This window comes from Heteronotia binoei, chromosome 9, assembly GCF_032191835.1.
Source record: "Heteronotia binoei isolate CCM8104 ecotype False Entrance Well chromosome 9, APGP_CSIRO_Hbin_v1, whole genome shotgun sequence".
Classification (NCBI taxonomy): Eukaryota; Metazoa; Chordata; class Lepidosauria; order Squamata; family Gekkonidae; genus Heteronotia; species Heteronotia binoei.
Genome location: NC_083231.1, coordinates 7,560,940 through 7,587,262, shown reverse-complemented (window position 1 = coordinate 7,587,262; position 26,323 = coordinate 7,560,940). Strand labels below are relative to the sequence as shown.

Sequence of the window (26,323 nt, the reverse complement as noted above, 5' to 3'; positions counted from 1 at the left end):
AGATCAGCCTCCATAGGGAATAATGGAGCGTCCAGCAGACATCTCCCTCCCCGGCTCCGCTTTCTGATGACCCTGAAGCCGGGGGATCCCCTGCCCCCCCCTGGGGCTTGGCCACCCTCTCCCACGGGCAGCCGGAGCAGCAACGCTGCATGAGCGAGAGCGCCCTGCCCCTCCGCTCCCTGCAGGGGCGAAGGCGGCCTGCGCGGGCAAGGGGGGCGCGCTTGGCTCCGCTTCTCCGGCCGGCCCCTCTGCTGGGCCTATGGCTGCGCGGGCGGCGAGGGGCGTGCTGGCTGGGCCGGCCTCGGAGGAGCAGGAGGCGGCGGCGCTGCGCTGAGCCGAGCCGTGGCGGGAGGAGGCGGCATGGCTGCGGCGGAGGCTCCGCGGGTGCTGGTCTACGGCGGCAGGGGCGCGCTGGGCTCCCGCTGCGTGCGGGCCTTCCGAGCCAAGGACTGGGTAAGGCCGGGGGCGCTGCAGAAGGCTGGCGGGAGGCGGGAGGGGAGCTGCGCTGGCGGCCGGAGGGAGAGGCCTCGCCTTCCCTGCCGGCGGGGCCTCTGCGCGCCTTTACGCCTGCAGAAGAAGGCGCTTGCAGCAGCCCTGCCCGGGGGCCGCGGCCGCTTCACGCACCCAAGTAGGGTTGCCGAGTCCGATTCAAGAAATAGCTGGGGGCTTTGGGGGTGGAGCCAGGAGGCTTTGGGGGTGGAGCCAGGAGGCTTTGGGGGTGGAGCCAGGAGGCTTTGGGGGGTGGAGCCAGGAGGCTTTGGGGGGGTGGAGCCAGGAGCAAGGTCGCGACAAGCGCGATTGGACTCCAAAGGGAGTTCTGGCCGTCCCATTGAAAGGAACCGCACGCCTTTTAAAGGCATTCCCTCCGCTGGAAACAACGAAAGATGTGGGCGTCTTCTTTTAGGGCGCACAGAATTGGACCCGCTGGTCTGATATTTTTGAAACTTGGAGGGTGTTTCGAGGAGAGGCATTGGATGCTGTGCTGCAAATTTGGGGCCTCTACCTAAAAAACAAACAAAAAAAAAAAAACAGCCCTTCCAGAGCTCCAGATACCCATGGATCAGTTCTCCTTTATACCCTATGGGAATTGGTCTCCATAGGGAAGAATGGAATGCTCAGCAGACATTTCCCTCCCACCCCTGCTTTCTCATGCCTCTGAAGCAGGGGGAGGGCTTCCAAACCGGGGGATCCCTCCACTGGAAACAATGAAAGATGTGGGCATCTTCTTTTAGGGCGCACAGAATTGGACCCGCTGGTCTAATATTTTTGAAACTTGGAGGGTGTTTCAAGGAGAGGCATTGGATGCTATGCTGCAAATTTGGGGCCTCTACCTAAAAAAACAACAACAGCCCTTCCAGAGCTCCAGATACCCGTGGATCAATTCTCCATTATACCCTATGGGAATTGGTCTCCATAGGGAAGAATGGAATGCTCAGCAGACATTTCCCTCCCACCCCTGCTTTCTCATGCCTCTGAAGCAGGGGGAGGGCTTCCAAACCGGGGGATCCCTCCACTGGAAACAATGAAAGATGTGGGCATCTTCTTTTAGGGCGCACAGAATTGGACCTGCTGGTCTGATATTTTTGAAACTTGGAGGGTGTTTCGAGGAGAGGCATTGGATGTTATGCTGCAAATTTGGGGCCTCTACCTAAAAAAACAACAACAGCCCTTCCAGAGCTCCAGATACCCGTGGATCAATTCTCCATTATACCCTATGGGAATTGGTCTCCATAGGGAAGAATGGAATGCTCAGCAGACATTTCCCTCCCACCCCTGCTTTCTCATGCCTCTGAAGCAGGGGGAGGGCTTCCAAACCGGGGGATCCCTCCACTGGAAACAATGAAAGATGTGGGCATCTTCTTTTAGGGCGCACAGAATTGGACCCGCTGGTCTGATATTTTTTAAACTTGGAGGGTGTTTCGAGGAGAGGCATTGGATGCTATGCTGCAAATTTGGGGCCTCTACCTAAAAAAACCAACAACAGCCCTTCCAGAGCTCCAGATACCCGTGGATCAGTTCTCCATTATACCCTATGGGAATTGGTCTCCATAGGGAAGAATGGAATGCTCAGCAGACATTTCCCTCCCATCCCTGCTTTCTCATGCCTCTGAAGCAGGGGGAGGCCTTCCAAACCGGGGGATCCCCTGCCCTCACCTGAGAATTGGCAACCCTATTGCAAAGTGCAATGAAAACAGACCCAAAAGTGCATCGTTTCAGCATGTCTGAAAGTGCCTTTTATTTCTGGCTCACTTTCACCCCCAGCGGCTTAGCCGCATCCTGCCTGTGACCCTCACACAACAACCCTGTGAGGTAGGTGAGGCTGAGCCATGTGTGACTAGCCCAAGGGACATCCAGCGACCTTCCACAGCACGAGTGGGGATTTGAACCTGGATTTGAATGCCCCTGTTTATAGACTGCCTTATGTTGTAGTTAGTTACAGCGCTCAAGTTAACATGAGCTGTTGCTTGACATTAAAACTCCCCTCCCCTACAAAGAGAGACGCTGCAAGGAAATATTGAGGTGAGCAACAAGGAGCATGGAAGCCCATGCTGGAATAAAGGTCTTTAAACTGGGAGGGCTTAGAGGCATAGCATCTGCTTTAGGGTTGCCAATTTTGGGTCGGGAAATACCTGGAGATTTGAGGGTGGAGCCTGGAGGGTGAGGTTTGGGAAGGGGAGGGGCTTCAGTGGCTATAGCTCCATAGAACCAACCTCCAAAGTGGCTGTCTTCTCCTGGGGAAATATGAACATATGAACATATGAAGCTGCCTTATACTGAATCAGACCCTTGGTCCATCAAAGTCAGTATTGTCTTCTCAGACTGGCAGAGGCTCTCCAGGGTCTCAAGCTGAGGTTTTTCACACCTATTTGCCTGGACCCTTTTTTGGAGATGCCAGGGATTGAACCTGGGACCTTCTGCTTCCCAAGCAGATGCTCTACCACTGAGCCACTGTCCCTCCCCAAATGATCTTGGTGTTCTGGAGATCAATTGTAATAGTGGAAGAGCTCCAGGTGTTACCTGCAGGTTGGCAACCTTAATCTGTTTGGTGTGCAGAAGGAACCAGGCTCAACCCCTACCATCTCCAGGTGAAGGATATGGCAGTCGGTGATGCCTGAGACCCTGGAGAGCTGCTGCCAGTCTGAGCAGACAATACTGACCAGAGGTATTGGGGAGGGGAGGGATGGTGGCTCAGGGGTAGAGCATCCGCTTGGTAAGCAGAAGGTATCAGGTTCAATTCCTGGCATCTCCAACTAAAAAGAGTCCAGGTAAGTAAGCGTGAAAAACCACAGCTTGAGAGAGCGGCTGCCAGCCTGAGTAGACAATACTGATTTTGTTGGACCGAGGGTCTGATTCAGTATAAGGCTGCTTCATATGTTCATATGATCCAGGATAAGTGTGTTCAGCTGCAATGGACTATTTCATTGTGAGGCGGTCCCTTTCCTCCTGTGTGTTCACAAAGAAACTTGGGGCACACTTATGTACCATGAGCACAAACACCTGCCATAGGTAGTCTTGTCTGCTCTGGCTGGCAGCTGGCACCAGGGTCTCAGGCTGAGGTCTTTCCTATCACCTAGTCCTTGATCCTTTTTTAGCCGGCAATGAAACCTGGGATCTTCTGCATGCTAAAGAACTCTGCCACTGAGCCTACACACTTCTCATTCTCCTTTTCTCCATTTTGTTCTTACAACAACCCTGCAAAGTCGGTTAGACTGGGAGAAGCCAACTGGCCCAAAGTCACCCAGCAAACTTCCCGGAACAATAGGGATTTGAACTTGGGTCTCCCAGATTTCATTCAGCCAGACTTTCTGCTCGGGTTCTTGGAGTGCTTTTGGCCAGTTTCTTTTCTGAAAGAATCAAATAAGGGGGTTTAATTTAGATCCCAGATATATGTGGAGGTAGGCAATAGGAGTCTGGTTAACCATACATGGCAGGGTGGAAATCTGCAGCTATTGAACTAACTCCTCACCTACTTTCTTGTCTGAACTGTATTTGAACAGATCTTGTTTGCTGTTTAGAAATCCTTAAACATCTTCACGTGTATGTCTGTTTTTTGTCAGTGGGTGGCCAGCATCGATTTAGTGGAAAATGAAGAGGCCAGTGCCAACGTGGTTGTGAAAATGAGTGACTCTTTTGTTCAACAAGCGGATCAGGTAACTGACCTCCCTCTGAATTAATTAAATAATTTAATGTATTAATTTAAAACATTTGTTAGCCGCCTTTCTCTCTTGCAGAACTCGAGGCGGCTTACAATTCAATAAAAAGTTATGAAAAGTGTAATAAAAATAAGTTTGAGGCAGCAGTTCACATTTTATAAACTGAAGTATGATTCTTTAGAGCTTACAGTGAATCACTGGGTGTTTTCGCACTGACCTTCTAGTGGCGCGACCACCCTCTTCACACCGGAGGATCTGCCCGGATTTTGCACAAGAAGCGCCGGCGCACCCAAAAGAGCCGGCGACTTCCGTCGCGAAACCCGCTCAAACGGAAACCGCCAAGAAGCAGGAAAACGTTTGAGCGGGTTTCACGATGGAAGTCGCCGGCTCTTTTGGGTGCGCCGGCGCTTCTTGTGCGAAATCCGGGCAGATCCTCCGGTGTGAAGAGGGTGGTCGCGCCACTAGAAGGTCAGTGCGAAAACGCCCACTGTGTTTTTCTAGTGGGTGCTTCTGGGAGAGTGCGCTCATAACGTTTTTACTTTCACCCATTTCAAGGTGACAGAAGATGTTGGAAAACTGTTGGAAGAAAAGAAGGTGGACGCGATCCTTTGTGTAGCTGGTGGGTGGGCTGGAGGCAGTGCGAAGGCCAAATGTAAGCTGCGAATTCATGAGTGCAACTGAAGCAATTGTGTGTGTCGGGGTGTGTCTGTGCTTTTGGGCAGCATGGCGTTGCTCCTTAAATATCTGACCAGGAGACAAGTATAGCAGCCCCCTCCAAACTATTATCAGAGCCTGATAGGATTGAATAATAATCTAAGCCTCTAACAGCACAATCCTGTGCCCAGTTACTCCCATAAAGCCCAATAGACTCAAACTGGAGCTACCCTATATCTGAACAGCATTGCGCCAATGGGCAGTTCATGTCTGTCTTGGGAGCCCCAGCCTTTTCAGGCACCTTTGGAATTCTGACATAGCATGGTGGGCGCAGGCACAAAATGGCTGCCACTGGAGGTGGAGCCAGCCACAAAATGGCTGCTGAAACTTCCTTTCAGCCACGCGGTGAAGATCCTTGTGCTGTGTGGTGGCACCTGCTGTCCAAGAAACATTTTTAAAAGCTGCACAGTCGGTCCAATTGTCAGTGGCCAATGAGAAGTTTTGCGGGGCAGAAGCCTCACCTAGCCCCGCCCCCTTGGGGGGCACCAGGAAAGGTATGCCAGGGGGCTCAAGGGAGCCAGGTTGGGGACATTTGAGATAGTTCAGGTCAAAGTGGCCAGTTAGGGAGTGGCTGTTGGTCGAATCTGGACCCCAAAACAAAATTTTCCAGACCCTGTATTTGGACTATAGTTGTCAGGGTATGTTTTTTAAAAAAGTATCCACAGTTTGGCTTTGCAAAGAGAAACCACCAAATAATAAGGAACAGAGAGATTCTCCATGGTTAATTTCTCAAGGGGAGGAACGGTGGCTCAGTGGTAGTGCATCTGTTTGGGAAGCAGAAGGTCCTAGGTTCAGTCCCCGGCATCTCCAAGTAAAACAGGTCCAGGCAAGTAGGCGTGAAAAACTTCAGCTTGAGACTCTGGAGAGCCGCTGCCAGTCTGAGTACATATGAACATATGAAGCTGCCTTATACCCTCGGTCCATCAAAGTCAGTATTGTCTACTCAGACTGGCAGTGGCTCTCCAGGGTCTCAAGCTGAGGTTTTTCACGCCTATTTGCCTGGACCCTTTTCAGTTGGAGATGCCGGGGATTGAACCTGGGACCTTCTGCTTCCCAAGCAGATGCTCTACCACTGAGCCACCGTCCCTCCCCAAGTAGACAAGACTGACTTCGATGGACCGAGGGTCTGATTCAGTAGAAGGCAGCTTCATATGTTCATGGATTTCCTATGTAACGTATAAATGTAGAGAGCATGTTGGCTCAGTAGCTGGAAAGCTCTTATGACTGTTAAAAAGCCTGTCGTGGGAGGGAGGTCGCTTTCTTTCCCCAAATGCCACTTCCCAAGGAAGCTGTGGGATCAGCTGATCCATGACCCAGCCTCCCCTCTGGGCTGATGTTATCCTTGGTGGCGTTTTAAAAAACAGAATGGGGTTTGGAGGCCGCCCCATGCGCCATGTTAAAAACTCTACCCAGTGTTAGCGCCGGCAGTATTGTTCGTATTAGACGCATTCTTGTTTTTGTACAGCAGGGAGCCTGCTGGCGTAAACAACTTCCTGTGTGGTTTCCCAACAAGTCTCCAGGAAACATTAGCCTCATCCAGTTCTCTCTGTCATTTCAAGAGATCAAAGCATGTTTGGGGAGGAGAAGTCTGGTCTGGGTGTCTGTTTGCCATTAAACTCTGGGAAGGGAGCACATAGTCTGAAATGGACCCCAGGGTTTTTCCATGATACTTCCAGTGGCGACCACTGTCTCTCTGTTGTCTCGGAGGGCAGTGAACATATGAAGCTGCCATAGTGAATCAGATCCTTGGTCCATCAAAGTCAGTATTGTCTACTCAGACTGGCAGCAGCTCTCCAGGGTCTCAAGCTGAGGTTTTTCACATCTACTTGCCCTTTTTAGCTGGAGATGCCGGGGACTGATCCCGGGACCTTCTGCTTACCAAGCAGATGCTCTACCATTGAGCCACCGTCCCTCCCCTCAGTGCCAGAGAACAAGCTAGTACGCCTGCATTCAGACATGGTGCAAAACTGTCGTCAACGCAAACTATGGGTCATAAGCCAACTTCAGTTCTTGGCCTGAAGGACCATAACAAACAGTACATTATGGCGTAGCCTACATTCAGGCAGTCATGCTAACCATAGGTCACCGAAATCCCTGTTTGCTCCACATCTAAAGTACTTCTGTATTGGACAGTGAGTGAGCTCAGGATGCCTCTTTGCATCAGTGGGATCCACACCAGGAATTAAGTTCCAGGGGTTTTTTTTTTTGTAGCAGGAACTCCTTTGCATATTAGGCCACACCCCTGACGTAGCCAGTCCTTCTGGAGCTTACAGTAGGCCCTGTGCTAAGAGCCCTATAAGCTCTTGAAGGATTGGCTACATCAGAGGGGTGTGGCCTAATATGCAAAGGAGCTCCTGCTAAAAAAAAAAAAAGCCCTGCACAGTTCTAATCTGAAGGCACACGTGTCTGCCTGCTGCCATGCAGGGATTGTGACCCTGAGGGGTTAGGGATCTGCTTGCTGGCTTTTTGGAACTTCTCCCGTGGAGGAAGAAATTTCAGAAGGAGTGTCAGATCTGAGAAATGGGAGGAGAAACAGTGTGTGTGTGTGGGGTGGGAGGGAATGATTCCTTCCAAAAGTGGGTTGTGAGATCTGAGCAAGGGGGCTTGATCCCTCCTGCTGTTTGACACCCGATGGCTGACGGCCCGCCCCTCCCTTGTTGCCCAGCTTTGTACAAAAACAGTGACCTGATGTGGAAGCAGAGCGTCTGGACCTCCACCATCTCCACCCACTTGGCGACGAAACACCTGAAGGAAGGCGGCTTGCTGACCCTGACGGGGGCGAAAGCGGCATTAGCTGGAACTCCGGGTAAAATAGAAAATGTTCTGAATGTTTTGGTTGGTGGTATTTCTTTGGGCCTTTGATTAGTTCTGCTGGAGGAAAGCTGCCTCTGGGTTCTCGGCTGTGGAGCGTGTCTGCGATGTGGAGCCGTCTGGGGTCTTGTGGGTGGAACCTCAGAATCTCTGTTTGGAATTAGCAGAGTAGGGAAATGTCATGGAGGCATTCCCAGGAGAACCTTTCAGCAGGCTTCAAGAACTGCTGCTTGGGAAAAAGAGAGTGGCTATGACTAGGGCATATTTGCATATTAGACCGCACCTCCTAATGTAGCCAATCCTCCAAGAGCTTACAGTAGGCCGTCAGAGGAGCCCTGTAAGCTCTTGGAGGATTGGCTACATCAGGGGTGTGTGGCTTAATATGCAAAGGAGCTCCTGCTACAAAGAAAGCCCTGAATAGGACTGTTCATATTTGCTTTTGGAGGGGTTAGCTATGATGGAGTTGAGTCCAAGAGTTGGCCTGTTTACTTTGACTTCTGCTTTAAGCTCAGCTTGTTCCAAAGACCAATGCCCTCCACTGCTCTTCTGCAATCGATTGTGTCGTGGACCTGGCGTTCTTGTAACTCATGCCTTGCCATGAACAGCAAAAGAAAATATTTCCCCTTCAGAGTCCTCCCACACCCGTCCATTTTCTCTTCCAAGAAATCCTGAATTCTGCAGTGTGCGTTAATTATGTCAGTTGGGCAGATTTGACTAATTTATTCTAATAATAGGGTGGGGTAAGCAGGTAAGCAAGGCATCAAAGCCCAGCCACCAAGCACTGGACATCTTACCCAGTTGCCCTTGGAGATTGCAGCGGGTGTTTCCCTGCAGGCCTTTTTTTTGTAGCAGGAATTCCTTGGCCTATTAGGCCCCACCCCCCTGTGACTGCTGTATGTCTGCCACTCCCCACTGGGGCCTGGTATAAAATGTAATAGGAGCAGGGCTTTTTTTGGAGCAGGAACTCCTTTGCATGTTAGGCCACACCCCTCTTATGTAACCAATCCTCCAAGAGCTTACAGGGCTCTTCGTACAGGGCCTACTGTAAGCTCTTGGAGGATTGGCTACATCAGGAGGGTGTGGCCTGATATGCAGAGGAGCTCCTGCATGCAGTGAAGTGCCCGTTTGCAGGCACGAATCACTGAGACACGATGGTCTTCAAAAGCTGGACTTGGCCACCTTCGGTGGGGCAGGTGCCTTCCCTGGGCTGTGGCGGAGTTGTGCCAGGTGCGCCACCCTGACTATACAGGTGAGGCATTTGCAGTGCCCCTCCCCCCCTCAGGGATCAGCCTGCCCCTCTCCTGGCTTTCTGCAAACTATGCCAAACTAAATTATTCAAGATGGCTTTTCTGTGCAGGCGAATAGGGTTGCCCTGCTCAATATGGTTTTACAAACTTGGAGAAATGACTAGAAACGATGGTCTATACTGCTGTGTACAGCTTATTGTAAGAATTTATGTGATTTCTGTACCGCTCAGTGTGTCATGCGAACGCTTCTACTTCAGTTCTGTTTGGTGCTTCCAGACTTCTAAAGTCCTAATGCAATCTGCCTTGAACGTAGATGAGAAATAACAAATAAAATTAAAACGAAGCATTTTTTTAAAAAACCCTTTTGGGTAGGCGAGATCTTTTTTTAAAAAAAACGGAGCAAAATTTAAACGCATTTATAGCCAGATCCCGTGCAGATTTACTCAGAAGCAATCTCATCTGTATTTTGTGGGGCTTTCTCATGAGTAAGAGTGTATATGCAGACATGCAGCAGAACTGAGGGCTATGCTATGCAGTGTTTTACATGAGTTTCCCATAGGGATGTGGAACCACTGGGGCAGTGACCTGTGGAGATGAGGGTACCTGGGAGAACTGGGTTTCATTCCCCACTCCTCCACTGGCAGCTGCTGGAATGGTCTTGGGTCAGACAGGGCAGCTGCTGTGAGAGCTCTTTCAGCCCCACCCACCTCACAGGGTGTCTGTTGTGGGGGAGGAAGGCAAAGGAGATGGTGTGTGGCCTAATATGCAAAGGAGCTCCTGCTACAAAAAAAAGCCTGAATGGGAGTGTTAATATGTATGAAAAGCATACTGTGGATTCTCTGAGGACTTCAGGGCAATTTTGCATTTGTGAATTCACTGCCATGAGATATGGAGATGGGTATCTAGCTCAGATGGTTTTAGGAAGAAGATATTAGATTTATATCCCACCCTCTATTCTGAATCTCAGAGTGGCTCACAATCTCCTTTACCTCCCCCCCCCCACAACAGACACCCTGTGAGGTGGGTGGGGCTGAGAGAGCTCTCACAGAAGCTGCCCTTTCAAGGACAACCTCTGCCAGAGCTATGGCTAACCCAAGACCATTCCAGTAGATGCAAGTGGGGGAGTAGGGAATCAAACCCGGTTCTCCCAGATAAGTTCGATCCCAGCGGAAGCTGGTTCAGGTAGCCGGCTCAAGGTTGACTCAGTCTTCCATCCTTATGAGGTCGGTAAAATGAGTACTCAGCTTGCTGGGGGGGAAGTGTAGATGACTGGGGAAGGCAATGGCAAACCACCCCGTAAAAAGTCTGCCGTGAAAAAGTTGTGAAAGCAACGTCACCCCAGAGTCAAAAATGACTGGTGCTTGCACAGGGGACTACCTTCACCTTTACTTAACCACTACACCAGAGAAATTTGTGGAGATCTTCATCAATTGCTGTCAATGTTCCACTTAAGCTGCAGAGTCTTGTGAGCAAAAATTCTACTTTGTGAGCTACTGGTATTGAAGTTGCGAGCTACTGGCATTAAAGTTGTGAGCTATTGCGTAAATTAGTGTGCTCTGGGGTCCTCCTTCCTGAGCTAAGACAAAAATGTGTGAGCTGGAGGCTAAAAATCTGTGAGCTAGCTCACGCTAACTCAGCTTACAGAGAACACTTGTTGCTACTATCTAGGGTAACTAAAGGGAACCTCCGTCTTCCGAGGCAGAATAGCTCTGAATGCCAGAACCAATAAAAGGGAGAAGGCTGTTGCTCTCTTTGTATAGGGGGCAGGGTTGGGAACTGGAAGCTGGACTCAGTGGCGCTTTGGTCTGATCCAGTAAGGTGGTTCTGGTGTCCTAGGAGAGTAGGACTGGGAGGAGTTCCAGAGGGATCTGTCAAGGCTGGGCGAATGGCCGTCAACGTGGTAAACAAGTGGCTTTGGCCACTGTGTGACACAGCGCGTTGGACTGGAGGGGCCACTGACCTGATCCAACAGGGCTTCTCTGCTGTTTCCTGCCCCTTATGTCCATAGATGCAACCAGACTGTAAAGCCCTTCAACATAGAAGGGTAGATGACTATAACAGAAACCCTCTTCCTGGCATCCTACTTTTCTACATTCAAGGAAGGGAGTTTTTTTGTGTGGTGCATCGGTTGGTTAGGTGAGCAGTTCCTAATTGTCTCGGTGACCTTATTTTTTATCATGCTATGTAATCTCTGACCAGTCCCCTGGTGACTTACTAGGGGATAAGTACCTGCATGCACCCATGTTTCCAATATTTGTGGATACAGGGGCGGAATTCTAGCAGGAGCTCCTTTGCATATTAGGCCACACACCCCTGATGTAGCCAATCCTCCAAGAGCTTACCGGGCTCTTTTCTGTAAGCTCCAGGAGGATTGGCTACATCAGGGGGTGTGGCCTAATATGCAAAGAGCTCCTGCTAGAATTCTACCCCTGGTGGAGATGACCGTTCAATGGCTTCCTACCGGAATCAGGAAAATGCTTTGGAATGTTCTACTGAGCTATCTTAAAATGTACAAGATCGGTTTATGGTTCCTGCCTCAAGTACAATGTACTCCAGCGTGAGAATGATGCTTCCATCCTTTCCTTGTAGGAATGATTGGCTACGGCATGGCCAAAGCAGCCGTCCACCAGCTATGCCAGAGCCTGTCCGGTGCAAACAGTGGCCTCCCGCCGGGGTCTGCGGCTGTGGCTGTTCTCCCGTAAGTGGCTGCATCTTGACCCTCTGCGGTCTCTGTCCATCTTTATGTACGTTGCAGCACAGCTGGAATACCATGCTGGATTCTGCAGATCTTTTCCACTAGCAGAGGCCCTTTCATAGAATCAGAGTTGGAAGGGACCTCCAGGGTCATCTAGTTCAACCCCCTGCACGATGCAGGAAACTCACAAACACCTCCCCCTAAAATCACAGGACCGTCATTGCTGTCAGATGGCCATCTAGCCTCTGTTGAAAAACCTCCAAGGAAGGAGAGCCCACCACCTCCTGAGGAAGCCTGTTCCACTGAGGAACTGCTCTAAACTCACAAACACCTCCCCCTAAATTCACAGGACCTTCATTGCTGTCAGATGGCCATCTAGCCTCTATTGAAAAACCTCCAAGGAAGGAGAGCCCACTACCTCTCGAGGGAGTCTGTTCCACTGAGGAACCGCTCTAACGGTCAGGAGGTTCTTCCTGATGTTAAGTCAGAATTGTCAAGTCGGCAGATTCAATAACGAGTCGTTGTTGATACAAAATGACTAGTTTATTGATACTGTTGTTCTCGGCTAGGTTAGTATTGAAAGACTAAAGATCATACAGTAGAGTGCAATCATATAAGGTACACTTCAAAGGGATTCTTGAGGGAGGGGGACTATGCAGGGCACATTCACACATTGATGCTACCATTTCGTTCTCAGGTCTACTTTTGCCTTGAGGTCGCCAGCTCCAGACTGAGCTAGGCCTGAGAAGGCTCAGATAAAACGTTCACATATTCCCATTTCAAAGCAGGACTACATAACAAAGAAAAGGAGGGGGGTAAGGAGAGTTCAAGCTAGCAGCAATGGAATGCAGTTTGGCTTTATCCAGGATGCCTTTCCCCTGAGCCAAAGTTAGATACAGACTTGACCAGAGTTTTATACAGACTTGACAAGAACAACCCTGTGAGGTAGGCTAGGCTGAGAGTGTGTGACTGACCCAAGATCACCCAGCAAGCTTCCACAGCACGAGTGGGGATTCAAACCTGGGTTTCCCAGATTCTAGTCCGACACTTTCACCATTACCCCGTGCTGGCTCTCAAAATAGGAAGAGGGTTCAGAATTTTCTCTGCCGGGAGAGGATAAAGCATTTGGGACTTTTTAGCTTGAGCAGACAGATGATGTGAATTTAACAATATGAGTTTTGTTTTAGGTTTTTTTCTCTCAAGGCAGAAGCAGCAGTTAGGTGGGGCAGGGCCAGCTCCAGGGCACACGAGCGAAGCCAGCTGGGGAGCAATGGTCGAGTGGCTTCGCTTCCGGAATCAGAAGGGAGGTGAAATGAAGTCAGCTGGCCGGCGCTCAAGCCAGGGCATTTGACTAGGGCACCAGGAGGGAGGGAGCACCCAATTTTGGCTACGGCTAGGGAAATGGACCATGTGCCTTTTCTGAGCAGGCTGAAAGGAGGCCTCTGCTTCAAAGCAGAGACGGGGATTTAAGATGGAGGCAGTGTGACGGACCCATCGGGGCTGGGGCGGGGGGACTCTTATTTCATTCTTTTAAACCTGGAGAAACATTTTGACTTTCATCGTCTGTGAGGAAAGTAATCAAACATTTTCACAGCTCTCTCCTTCATCCAGTTGCTTCTCCATTCAGAACTGCACTTTCCCAGAGCATTTTGTGGGGGGCGTTTTTTGGGGTGTGCGTGTGTTGCTACAAACACTGGGTGACTTCTTTCCCTGAGCAAATAAGAAATACTTGAGGATCAAAGGCACCTTGTTTTGTTGGGACTTTATAGAATGCCTTTCTACTCGATAGAAGGCAAGATCTTAATCTGAAAAATAATACATGTATGGTCTGAGATGGACAGGATTCGAAAGAGCCCGAGTCACCCCTTGTGCAGCTGGCTCTGTGGAAATGTAGGCTGTGCTTATCAGATGCGCTAGCAAACAAAATAAAGTACTTATCTTTCTCCATCCTAGGGTTACCTTGGATACCCCAATGAACAGGAAATCCATGCCTGAGGCAGACTTCAGTTGCTGGACACCGTTAGATTTCATTGTGGAGTGAGTAAACAGGTCTCCTTGCTGTATAGCTGGGGCATTGCCTGCTTTTTTCTTTTCCATTCTCCTTTTTGAATTAAATTTAAAAAAAAAACAATATACAACAAGTGCAGTGAAATATTCACAAAATCTTAACCCTTTAAATTCCCCCCTCCCCCCAGACAAAAAACCTGTAACAACACGTCTGTACCATTATCCTAGGGTCAGATTCAGACAGGCAAAGTTCAAGAAGTAGATACAGTCTAGAGAGGTGATGAGGTCCCCCTCATTGGCAGGCTTTAAACAGCGGCTGGATAAACACTGGTCAGGAATGCTCTAGGCCAGGGTTTCCCAAATCCCTTCCCCCCCCCCCCCCCCCGTGGCCCGGTTTTTTTCTCCATGGTCCTGATGGAGAACGCTCAGGGAGTGATACAGAGACTGCGCGCTGGCCAGGAGCTTTCCCTGCCCTCTCTGATGTTTCTGAACATCAGAGAGGGATGGGGGAGGGCTTCTGGCCAGCGCACAGTCTCTGTATCACTCCCTACGCATCCTCTGCCTGGAGGATGCTCAGAGAGTGCTACAGTCATCGGCATAGGGGGCAGAGGCTGGAGCACAGCGCTGTGGGGAGGAGGGAGGGGGCATTCAGACTGCCCCTGGTGGCCCGGCATTGAGGCTTGCGTGGCCTGATACCGGGTCACAACCCTGCAAATGGGAAACGCTGCTCTAGGCTGATCCTGCATTGAGCAGGGGGTTGGACTAGATGACCTGTATGGCCCCTTCCAACTCTGTGATTCTGTGTCTCTAGTAAACTGGAATTTGAAACTAGAGCAAGCTTTTTTTGTAGCAGGAGCTCCTTTTAATATTAGGCTACATACCCCTGCTGCAGCCAATCCTCTGAGAGCTTACAGTAGGCCCTGTAAGAAGAGCCCTGTAATCTCTTGGAGGATTGGCTATATCAGGGGGGTGTAGCCTAATATACAAAGGAGTTCCTGCTACAAAAGAAAGCCCTGAATTAGAGTAAACGGACCTGGTTTCTAACCAGGAGTCTCTGTACAAGAACGTGTTAGGAGAGTGTGGAGAGAAGAGGGTGCCACCAAAAATCAAATCTGCATACATTCTAGCCAATGATTGAGAGGAACCGTCACATGCCGGGGCCCTAATCATCTGAATCCCAGAGCCAGGAGGCCACATCGGGGGAATACTTTGGCCTCTATACTCTGAGAGCCAGTTTGGTGTAGTGGTTAAGTGCGCAGACTCTTATCTTGGAGAACCAGGTTTGATTCCCCACTCCTCCACTTGCACCTACTGGAATGGCCTTGGGTCAGCCATAGCTCTGGCAGAGGTTGTCCTTGAAAGGGCAGCTGCTGTGAGAGCCCTCTCCAGCCCCACCCACCTCACAGGGTGTCTGTTGTGGGGGAGGGAGATAAAGGAGATTGTAAGCAGCTCTGAGCCTCCGATTCAGAGAGAAGGGCGGGGTATAAATCTGCGGTCTTCTTCTTTGTTGGCTGTCCAGAGGAACATGTTGGCTGCCGTGTGAGACAGAATGCTGGACCTGATGGACCACTGGTCTGATCCAGCAGGGCTCCTCTTGTGTTCTCGTGCCATTAAAAGGGATGGCTGAACACAGCTGTTACTTAACAGTTTAATTTATTAAGCTGGTATTTACATAACAGCCTGAATGGATTCGGATGAAGTGTTTACAGTGCTGTCCTCAGCAGAGTCGCAGCCGTCTGTGTCTAAGGGTAGATCCTGGTGGGCAGCCATGTTGGTCTGAAGCAGCAGAACAAAGCAGGAGTCCAGGAGCATCTTTAAGACCAACAAAGTTTTATTCAGAATGGAAGCTTTCGTATGCATGCATGCATTCAGGCAAGGGAATGGGGGTACACTCTGCATAGAGTTGCGCAATTAAAAATGGACGTGCGCAATTAAAATGGATGCATGCATTCAGGCAAGGGAATGGGGGTACACTCTGCATAGAGTTGCGCAATTAAAAATGGACATGCGCAATTAAAATGGATGCATGCATTCAGGCAAGGGAATGGGGGTACACTCTGCATAGAGTTGCAGAATTAAAAATGGACGTGCGCAATTAAAATGGATGCATGCATTCAGGCAAGGGAATGGGGGTACACTCTGCATAGAGTTGCACAATTAAAAATGGACATGCGCAATTAAAATGGATGCATGCATTCAGGCAAGGGAATGGGGGTACACTCTGCATAGAGTTGCAGAATTAAAAATGGACGTGCGCAATTAAAATGGATGCATGCATTCAGGCAAGGGAATGGGGGTACACTCTGCATAGAGTTGCACAATTAAAAATGGACATGCGCAATTAAAATGGATGCATGCATTCAGGCAAGGGAATGGGGGTACACTCTGCATAGAGTTGCAGAATTAAAAATGGACACGCGCAATTAAAATGGATGCATGCATGCATGCATTCAGATGAGGGAATGGGGTACACTCTGCATAGAGTTGCGCAATTAAAAATGGATGCGCACAATTAAAATGGATGCATGCATTCAGACAACGGAATGGGGGTAAACGCTGCATAGAGTTGTGCAATTAAAAATGGATGCGCACAATTAAAATGGATCATGCATTCAGACAAGGAAATGGGGGTACACTCTGCATAGAGTTGCTCAATTAAAAATGGATGCGCACAATTAAAATGGATGCATGCATTCAGACAAGGGAATGGGGGTACACTCTGCATAGAGTCGCAGAATTAAAAATGGACACGCGCAATTAAAATGGATGCATGCATTCAGACAACGGAATGGGGGTAAACGCTGCATAGAGTTGTGCAATTAAAAATGGACGCGCACAATTAAAATGGATGCATGCATTCAGACAACGGAATGGGGGTACACTCTGCATAGAGTTGCGCAATTAAAAATGGACACGCACAATTAAAATGGATGCATGCATTCAGACAAGGGAATGGGGGTACACTCTGCATAGAGTTGCAGAATTAAAAATGGACACGCGCAATTAAAATGGATGCATGCATGCATGCATTCAGATGAGGGAATGGGGTACACTCTGCATAGAGTTGCGCAATTAAAAATGGACGCGCACAATTAAAATGGATGGATGCATGCATGCATTCAGACAACGGAATGGGGGTAAACGCTGCATAGAGTTGTGCAATTAAAAATGGACGCACACAATTAAAATGCATGCATGCATGCATGCATTCAGACAAGGGAATGGGGGTACACGCTGCATAGAGTTGTGCAATTAAAAATGGACGCGCACAATTAAAATGCATGCATGCATGCATTCAGACAAGGGAATGGGGGTACACGCTGCATAGAGTTGCGCAATTAAAAATGGATGTGCACAATTAAAATGGATGCATGCATGCATTCAACAACAACAAAATTTTATTTGTATCCCGCCCTCCCCGCTGGAGCAGGCTCAGGGCGGCTAACAGCATAATTCAAACCTTAGTTATACAGAAATTCAGACAAGGGAATGTGGGTACGCTCTGCATAGAGTTGCGCAATTAAAAATGGATGTGCGTTAGAAAGATGGAAGCCCTTGCGTTTCTCTTAAGCACAGCAATATGAATGTGAAGCTGCAGACATTCCATTGATTCACAGCAGCTTTTTGGTGTGTGGGTGTTTTAACAGCACTTTTTCTGACTGGGTCACGGGCAAGAACCGGCCAGGCTCAGGGAGTCTGATCCAGGTGGAAACCACCGGAGGAAAGACGGAGCTGACGGCTGCAAATCTCTGAACTGGAAGCCTTTGCGTTTCTGCAGACTACAAAGGAAGAGTCGTTGCAAGTCTTAGTGAGTGTGTGTCTGTGTGTGTCATCTGTGTGGTCAGCGCTATCTGCCAGTGAAAAGATCTCTCTGGTGGAGTGGGACCAGAAATCCTGTTTCTGTGGTTAGTCATGAGCCAATTGCCCTGGATTACCAAAAATTACAGTGTGTCTTGCATTTAAATCAGTACTGCAAATTTCATGTCTCGCTAAATGGCCAATGCAGCGTAGTGGTTGCAGTTGTGGAGTAAGATCTGAGAGCCAGTTTGGTGTAGAGGAGAGCCAGTTTGGTGTAGTGGTGAAGTGTGCGGACTCTTATCTGGTAGAACCGGGTTTGATTCCCCACTCCTCCAGTTGCACCTGCTGGAATGGCCTTGGGTCAGCCATAGCTCTGACAGAGGTTGTCCTTGAAAGGGCAGCTGCTGTGAGAGCCCTCTCCAGCCCCACCCACCTCACAGGGTGTCTGTTGTGGGGGAAGGATATAAAGGAGATTTATGAGCCGCTCTGAGACTCTGAGATTCAGGGTGGAGGACGGAATATAAATCCAATGTCTTCTTCAGCTGGGTCTGAATCCCCACTGTTATGGAAACTTGCTGGGTGGCTTTGGGTTTGTCCCCGTCTCTCTGTCTGACCTACCTTATAAGGTTGTTGTGGCAGGGGAGGGAAGAATGATGTGTTAAGCTGCTTTGGGTGCTAATTGGGGGGGGAAATCAGGGCACAAATTAAATAATTCTGCAGCATCTGCTGAGGGATCACCCGTAGCCTTAAGAAATCAATGGGTAAAAATGGATAAAAAAATGTCATTTGACTGTATTGGCTGGTCTGCCATTTGGGAGATTTTCTGTGCAATATTTCTGTGACTTCATGCAGATGGTCGTTTTGTTTGTCGCTGTTAAATAAATGTTAGCCATCAATAAAAATGCAGTTGCACAAGCCTTGCTGCTGAGTGTTCTTTGTTATCTCAAGAAGTCCTAAAGAAGATTCCCAGGACAAAACGTATTGCTGTTTCTGATCCTTAACAGGACCCCCTTCATACTGCAACTGCGGAAGAGGAAGGCTGAAATGCTCCCTCATTTCCCAACTTAAAGATTGTGTGTGTGTACGTACATAGAATCATGGGATCATAGAGCTGTAAGGGACCTCCAGGGTCATCTAGTCCAACCCCCTGCACAATGCAGGAAACTCACAAACACCTCCCCCTAAATTCACAGGATCTTCATCGCTGTCAGATGGCTATCTAGCTTCTGTTTAAACACCTCCAAGGAAGGAGAGCCCACCACCTCCCGAGGAAGCCTGTTCCACTGAAGAACCGCTCTAATGCACAGGAAGTTCTTCCTAATGTTGAGTCGGAAACTCTTTTGATTTTATTTCAACCCACTGGTTCTGGTCCTACCTTCTGGAGCCACAGAAAACAATTCCACACCATCCTCTAGAGGACAGCCCTTCAAGTACTTGGAGATGGTGATCATATCACCTCTCAGCCGCCTCCTCTCCAGGCTAAACATCCCCAGTTCCTTCAACCTTTCTTCATAGGACTTGGTCTCCAGACCTGTCACCATCTTCGTCGCCCTCCTCTGAACCTGTTCCAGCTTGTCTAATCCTTCTTAAAATGCAGTGCCCAAAACTGGCCACAATACATGTGTATATTCTGCATACTAATAGCCAAGTGGCGCTTAAATCTGGTGACTGGAGCTGTGAACAGACAAGACAGATCTTTCTATAACCCTAAAAAGAGACCTAGGTTTACAGGAAAAAGTGAAATCCAAATGAAATGAAATTGGGGGAGGAGAAGGTTTAAAAACCCAGAAATGATAAAAGGAGCGCCTGCAGCTTTAAGCAACAGATTTGCGCAGTGGCTGCTGCTAGGCAACCGCAGTATTCCAGGCAGGGTTTCTGTGAGTCAAAAGGCCGGGGCAGAGGGCAGGGTCCTTTCCCCAGGCCTGTTTTTTCCTTTGACTTTTTTGGGAACTTCCTGGAGCTTTAGTGGTGAAGTCTGAGGGCAGGGTTTGGGCAGGGAAGAGGCCGCAGCATTCTATAATGCCATGGAGTCCACCCTACAAATCAGTCTCTTTCTCCAGGGAGACAGATCTCTGTTGCTCAAAAGTTTTACAATGCATGTACAAGAGTTGTGTAAGATACTCCCCCACACAATATTTATACATGGTTACTATTTTTGTTGATGCTTTGCTGAGACTCTTAATGGTAGGGTTGCCAAATCCAATTCAAGAAATATCTGGGGACTTGGGGGTGGAGCCAGGAGCAAGGGTGTGACAAGCACGACTGGACTCCAAAGGGAGTTCTGCCCATCACACTTAAAGGGACCGCACACCTTTTAAATGCCTTCCCTCCCTTGGAAATAATGAAGGATAGGGACCCCTTCTTTGGGGGCTCGTAGAATTGCACCCCCCGGTCCAATCCTTTTGAAACTTGGAGGGTGTTTTGAAGAGAGGCACAGGATGCTATGCTGAAAATTTGGTGCCTCTACCTAAAAAAAAAAACAAAAACAGCCCCCCTCCCCGGAGCCCCAGGTACCTGCAGAGCAATTCATAATACCCTATGGGGATTGTTCTCCATAGGGAATAATGGAGTGCCCAGCGGACATTTTCCTCCTGCTTTCTGATGACCCTGAAGTGGGGTAAGGGCATCCAAACTGGGGGATCCCCTGCCCCCACCTGGGGATTGGCAACCCTACTTAATAGTGTAGCTTCTTGCTTCTTTGCTTTTGTACTGGGACCTCTCTCCTTGTCACACAGCAGGCGACCAGGGAGGGCCTTCTAATGGCTGCCACCCCTCTGGCCAGGGTCTGTGTGGGAGCGCCCAGAGCACCCAACCATCCCTGTATCTTCCTTATTAACAAAGCCTTTAAACCAGGGGTGTCAAACTCGTTTGTTATGAGGGCCGGGACTGACATAAACGAGACCTTGTTGGGCCGGGCCATGTCCGGCCAGGCTATGTATGTACCTATTTAAGATTAGGCAGCAGAGATGTAAACTTTTATTTATTTTTTTTTCCATTTTCAACATTTATTGAACATATCAGACAATACAGTAAAGAAAAAGAAGAAAACAAAGTAACACAGATTAACTACATCTATTGTCAGCTTATACAGTTAGAATACATATTAAAAGAGGATGGTTGTGGGAACTCCAAACACAAACATATCTCCCGCTTAAGTTAAATTATTAATATAACAATAGTATACATATAACAATAGTATATAGTATACATATATGTATCAGTTATATATGTATCAGGAGCTAGAAGTGGTTGGGATAAAACCGGATTGGTGGGTAATGACCCAAATAATAACAAAGTACAATAAAGATAAAGTATCCGGGTTCACTAAGGAGAATTTTGACTTTGACAGAATATTGACTTCAGGACAAAATAAAGTAATTAAGAAAGTCTATAAATATTTGCTGCAGAGGAAGCTTGAGGACGAAACAGTTAAGGTTCCCATGATAAAATGGGCAAGAAATTTTAAGAAGAATATAACTTTAGATCAATGGGCATTATTCTGGAAGAGTAACTACAAGATTGTGAAACCAACTAATTATAGAGAAAATTTTTTTAAGCTTTTCCACAGATGGCATATTACGCCGGTTCAACTGAATAAAATTAATCCTACCGTCTCCCCGAAATGTTGGAAGTGCGATATAGTGAATGGATCGTTCTACCACATGTGGTGGTCGTGCAAAATAGCGAATAGATACTGGGTAGGGGTTCATAGAATGTTATCGCAGATACTAAAGATAAATATACAATTTAAACCAGAGTTAATGCTACTTTCTTTTGTTAGGAAGGAGATTCCGCGGGACGACGAGTATATAGTAGTCTATATTTTGACGGCAGCTAGAACGCTCTTTGCCAAATTTTGGAAACAGAAGATTTGCCCCAAACAAGATGAACTAATCCAAAAAATATTTCAAGTTGCCGAATTAGACATTCTAACAAATTTAGTTAGAGGGATGGTAAAAAGTGAAGCTCTAGAAAAATGGGAAAAATTTTATAATTGGGTAGAAAGATGTAAACTTTTAGAAGGACACAGACAAACACAACTAAAGATTTTTTTAAAAAAAGACTTAAAATAAAACACACTTAAAACATTAGCACTGGTTGGTCTTAAAGGTGCTTTATCTGCCTTTCTCCAATGGGATCCAGGGAACTGTGCAAAGGGAGCTCTGCTTCCCCCCTTCCTCACCAAGGGAGGAGCCTCAGCCAATGGAGAAAATAGAGGTTTTGCTCTGTAGCTCCTGTGAACTGAGCAAGCCTTGCAAAGCAAGCTGTGATGCAGAAGGGAGCAAGAGAGAGGGAGAAGGAAGCAGATGACAGCCAGTTGCTTGGGGGCCTGATAGGAGCCCTCCGGGGACCTCATTTGGCCCCCAGGCTGCATGTTCGACACCCCTGCTTTAAACCGTGACCGAAGAGATGTGAAGACCCAGGCAGTTTAACAATAGCAACAAGAAATTTATTGTAAGTGCTCAAACAATACACGGGTAAAACACTTTAGTGCAACAGTGAATAAAGAAACAATAAAGGTTGGTGTAAAGAAAATAACAGCCCTGATGCATCTAACTCGACATTCCCTGAAAACAGATATCAAAAACTCACTGCCACCTTCTTTGTGTGAGGGATCTCTTCCTCCAGCCCTCTCTTTAGACTACAGCCCTTCCAAAGCGAGCAACCTCCCTTTCCAGGCAGGCTTTTTATTGCTTCCCTCCCAGGTCCCATCCCCTCTGGGTTAGTTTTCCCTCCAAAACTCTGCCATCCAAGCAAGGGGACAGAAGGGATCCTGTATCTACTCCTAGGCAGCCTTTTCCCTGCCCTCTAGGCCTCAGTTAATGACACTCCCCTTTTCAGTTTTTGGTTGCCAGGAGGAGAAAAAGGAGATTGTGTAAGGAGGTGAAACGGCTCCTGAGTCATCCTGGTCCCCCCCCCCCCCCCAAAAACCAGGCCTGGCTCAGCAGCTGACTCTGCACAATTGGCACCTAGTTTTCCTCAGTTGGGGCTGCCCAGGAGGGGAAAGAAGGAGAAGTTGAAGGGATGGGCAGGTCAAGGCAGGTTGGCTGGTAGGTGGGAAGGAGAGAAGGAAGCAGGAAGAGGGGAGAGGCTGTGGGGACTTTCAGGGAAGGGAAAAGGAAATGCTGCAGGGGGAAATAAGGTGTCCCCTGCAAGTGCTTGTGGGTCGTTTTTTTGCATGTGCATTTCAAATCGACATGCTAGAACCTGGTCCATTAGAGTGAAGTAACTTTTGATAGAACTGCACAGTAAATTCCATTTTTGTATGTAAAAAAAGGTAAAGGTAGTCCCCTGTGCAAGCACAAAGTTGTACCGACCCATGGGGTCATGTCACCTCACAATGTTTTCACAGCAGACTTTTTACGGGGTGGTTTGCCATTGCCTTCCCCAGTCATCTACACTTTTCCCCCAGCAAGCTGGGGACTTATTTTACTGACCTCAGAAGAATGGAAGGTTGAGTCGACCTTGAGCCAGCTACCTGAACCCAGCTTCCACCGGGATCGAACTCACGTCGTGAGCAGAGGTTGGATTGCAGTATTGCGGCTTTACTACTCTGCACCACGGGGCTCCTATTTTTGTATATATGTTCATATACACTAGTGACACCTCAATGGCTGGATATCCCTGCATGGCCAAAGGCATGTCTCCATGGCAAAGGTCCTAATCAGCCAATCAGCAGTTGAGTACTTGACACCTTGCAGACTGACCTGCCCCTTCTGTCTCCTACCCCTTTCCATCCGTTGCTATAATGATGTTTGTTCCCTCCCCTCCTTGGACAGCCCACAGCAGCAATGGGATGAGGCAGCCAGCAGACTGGTCCACTGACCACTTCTGGTTATGTGGGTGTCATTCCACTCAGAGGGTGGGGAGGTTGGTTTTTTTTGTGGGGGGGAAGCGAGTGTCCTAAAATAGCTTGGCAAGAGACAGGTTGGTGTAGCGGTTAAGTGTGCGGACTCTTATCTGGGAGAACCAGGTTTTATTCCCCACTTCTCTACTTGCACCTGCTGGAATGGCCTTGGGTTAGCCATAGCTCTCGTAGGAGTTGTCCTTGAAAGGGCAGCTTCTGGGGAGAGCTCTCTCAGCCCCATCCACCTCACAGGATGTCTGTTGTGGGGGAGGAAGGGAAAGGAGATGGTGAGACACTCTGAGATTTGGAGTGGAGGGCAGGATATAAATCCAATATCTTCTACTTACATGTGCCATGTAGTGAATGTGGTGCTAAATACATGTATTGGCTCTGAGACTGCAGTCTGGGATGTCCTGTTTCATCGCATCATCCCTTGTCTGCTCATCTTAGGTAGGTAAAATTCATTAGGCATTTAGGTAGGGAAAATCCAATGCATGGTTATAGGATGGGGGAGACTTGTCTTAGCAGCAGTATGTGCAAAATGGATCTAGGGGACTTAGTGGATCATACGCTGAATATGAGTCAACAGTGTGATGCGGTGGCTAAAAAGGCAAATGCAATTTTGGGCTGTATCAACAGAAATAGTGTCCAGATCACGTAATGTGATGGCATTGCTTTGCTCTGGTAAGACCTCACCTGGAGTATTGTGTTCAGTTTTAAGAAGATTGTAGACAAGCTGGAACGGGTCCAGAGGAGGGCGACGAAGATGGTGAGGGGTGTGGAGACCAAGTCCTATGAAGAAAGGTTGAAGGAGCTGGGGATGTTTAGCCTGGAGAGGAGGCGGCTGAGAGGTGATAGGATCACCATCTTCATGTATTTGAAAGGCTGTCATCTAGAGGATGGTGTGGAATTGTTTTCTGTGGCCCCAGAAGGTAGGACCAGAACCAATGGGTTGAAATTAAATCAAAAGAGTTTCCGGCTCAACATTAGGAAGAACTTCCTGTGCATTAGAGCGGTTCTTCAGTGGAACAGGCTTCCTCGGGAGGTGGTGGGCTCTCCTTCCTTGGGGGTTTTTAAACAGAGGCTAGATGGCCATCTGACAGCGATGAAGATCCTGTGAATTTAGGGGGAGGTGTGTTAAGTTTCCTGCATTGTGCAGGGGGTTGGACTAAATGACCCTGGAGGTCCCTTCCAAATCTATGATTCTACGATCTTCATCTTCAAAGCAGAATGTGGTCTTTGCGCCACATCTGTTTAGAGGTAGGCAAACCGGCTGCAAGATAAAAAGATGCCAATCCTCAAAGCTTGGGAAATGGGAGCAGTTGATAGAAAGGAGACTCTGTCCAATCCTGCCTTGACTTTCTCCATATCTACTTAAAAAAGACTGAAGCTCAGTTTCCCAAACCAGGGTTTATCCTGCTGTGGTTTCGTTTCCTTCAGATTGAAATCTGGCAATAAAGTTCTAGGAAGCGGGTGTAGCGCATGATGCTCTTCGTTCTTGGAATCCTTTGTTGGCCAATTTCCAAAACCTGGATTGCTCACCAGTGCCTTGAAATGGCGGCTGAAATGGATCTGCCCTGCGCCTGTGAGCCAGTTTGACCAAAGAATATTTTCAGGCTGTGTGTGTGTCAAGGTTCTTCCGGGGTGTTTGACCTCTGAAAGCAGATCTCTACTTGTGCATCATCCAATTTATTTCTAACAAGTGTGTCAGGCTGTTCTGGGATCTTTCCTGAAAAATAAAAAGTGATGCCTCAAACCTATCCCAAAATGGATCTTTCACTTCACGTTCAGCTGGATGTTCCTCCATACATTTCTATCCGTGGCGATCTCAGAATTCTGTCAGAGCAGCAGCCTTCCCACATTTTAGGTTAGAGCCAGCATGGTGTTATGGTTAAGCAGTAGTATGTGCGAAAAGGATCTAGGGGTCTTAGTGGATCATACACTGAACATGAGTCAACAGTGTGATGCGGTGGCTAAAAAGGCAAATGCAATTTTGGGCTGTATCAACAGAAGTATAGTGTCCAGATCACATGATGTGATGGTATCGCTTTACTCTGCTCTGGTAAGACCTCACCTGGAGTATTATGTTCAGTTTGGGGCACCACATTTTAAGAAGGACAAGCTGGAATGGGTCCAGAGGAGGGCGACGAAGATGGTGAGGGGTCTTGAGATCAAGTCCTATGAGGAAAGGTTGAAGGAGCTGGGGATGTTTAGCCTGGAGAGGAGGCGGCTGAGAGGTGATCTTCAAGTACTTGAAGGGCTGTCATCTAGAGGATGGTATGGAATTGTTATCTGTGGCCCTGGAAGGTAGGACCAGAACTAGTGGGTTGAAATAAAATCAAAATAGTTTCCAGCTCAACATTAGGAAGAACTTCCTGAAAGTTAGAGTGATTCCTCAGTGGAAGAGGCTTCCTGGGGAGGTGGTGGACTCTCCTTCCTTGGGGTTTTTGAAACAGAGGCTAGATGGCCATCTGACAGCAATGAAGTTCCTGTGAATTTAGGGGGAGGTGTTTGTGAGTTTCCTGCATTGTGCAGGGGGTTGGACTAGATGACCCTGGAGGTCCCTTCCAACTCTATGATTCTAAGAGCGGTGGACTCCAACCTGGAAACTCTAACCCGGGTATTTTTTGCTTTTTGTGTTTTTACTTTTTTAACTTTAATAGAAAACCTTCCAACCAAACTATAAAACATAATAGCCAGGAGTACCATCAGCACTCTGTTACAAACCCTATGTTCACCGTTACCAACTATCTAGCTTTACTTGCATTGAGGGGATTATATTCTTATTGCACAAAAACTCTAAAACTGGTTTCCATGTTTCATCATATTCTGATAAGGGAACTACCAAACAAGAGTCCCCGAAAATGGATTATGCATAATCCTGCCCATCAAAAATTGTTCCCAGAGTTTCTGGTACCCTTGTCTAAGTAAAGAACTCGTGGGGGACTTCGAATTCCTGGCAATAACCAAGCGAGCAGAAGCAACCAGTGTTGAGACAAAAGTGTTGATGGTTTTATCTATCATTGAATCAGCCCAAAGATCCAATAAT

The 26,323-nt window shown here is 48.2% G+C and overlaps 1 protein-coding gene across 1 annotated transcript; it reads left to right on the top strand.

Moving 5' to 3' along the window:
* Positions 1-298: 298 nt before the first annotated feature.
* QDPR (quinoid dihydropteridine reductase) lies at positions 299-18,341 on the top strand. The gene is made up of 7 exons (XM_060246201.1): positions 299-453; positions 4,059-4,151; positions 4,710-4,806; positions 7,534-7,674; positions 11,516-11,624; positions 13,575-13,658; positions 17,276-18,341. The coding sequence occupies exons 1-7, from the start codon at positions 361-363 to the stop codon at positions 17,379-17,381; spliced, it is 723 nt and encodes a 240-aa protein (XP_060102184.1). The 5' UTR covers positions 299-360; the 3' UTR covers positions 17,382-18,341.
* Positions 18,342-26,323: the final 7,982 nt, after the last annotated feature.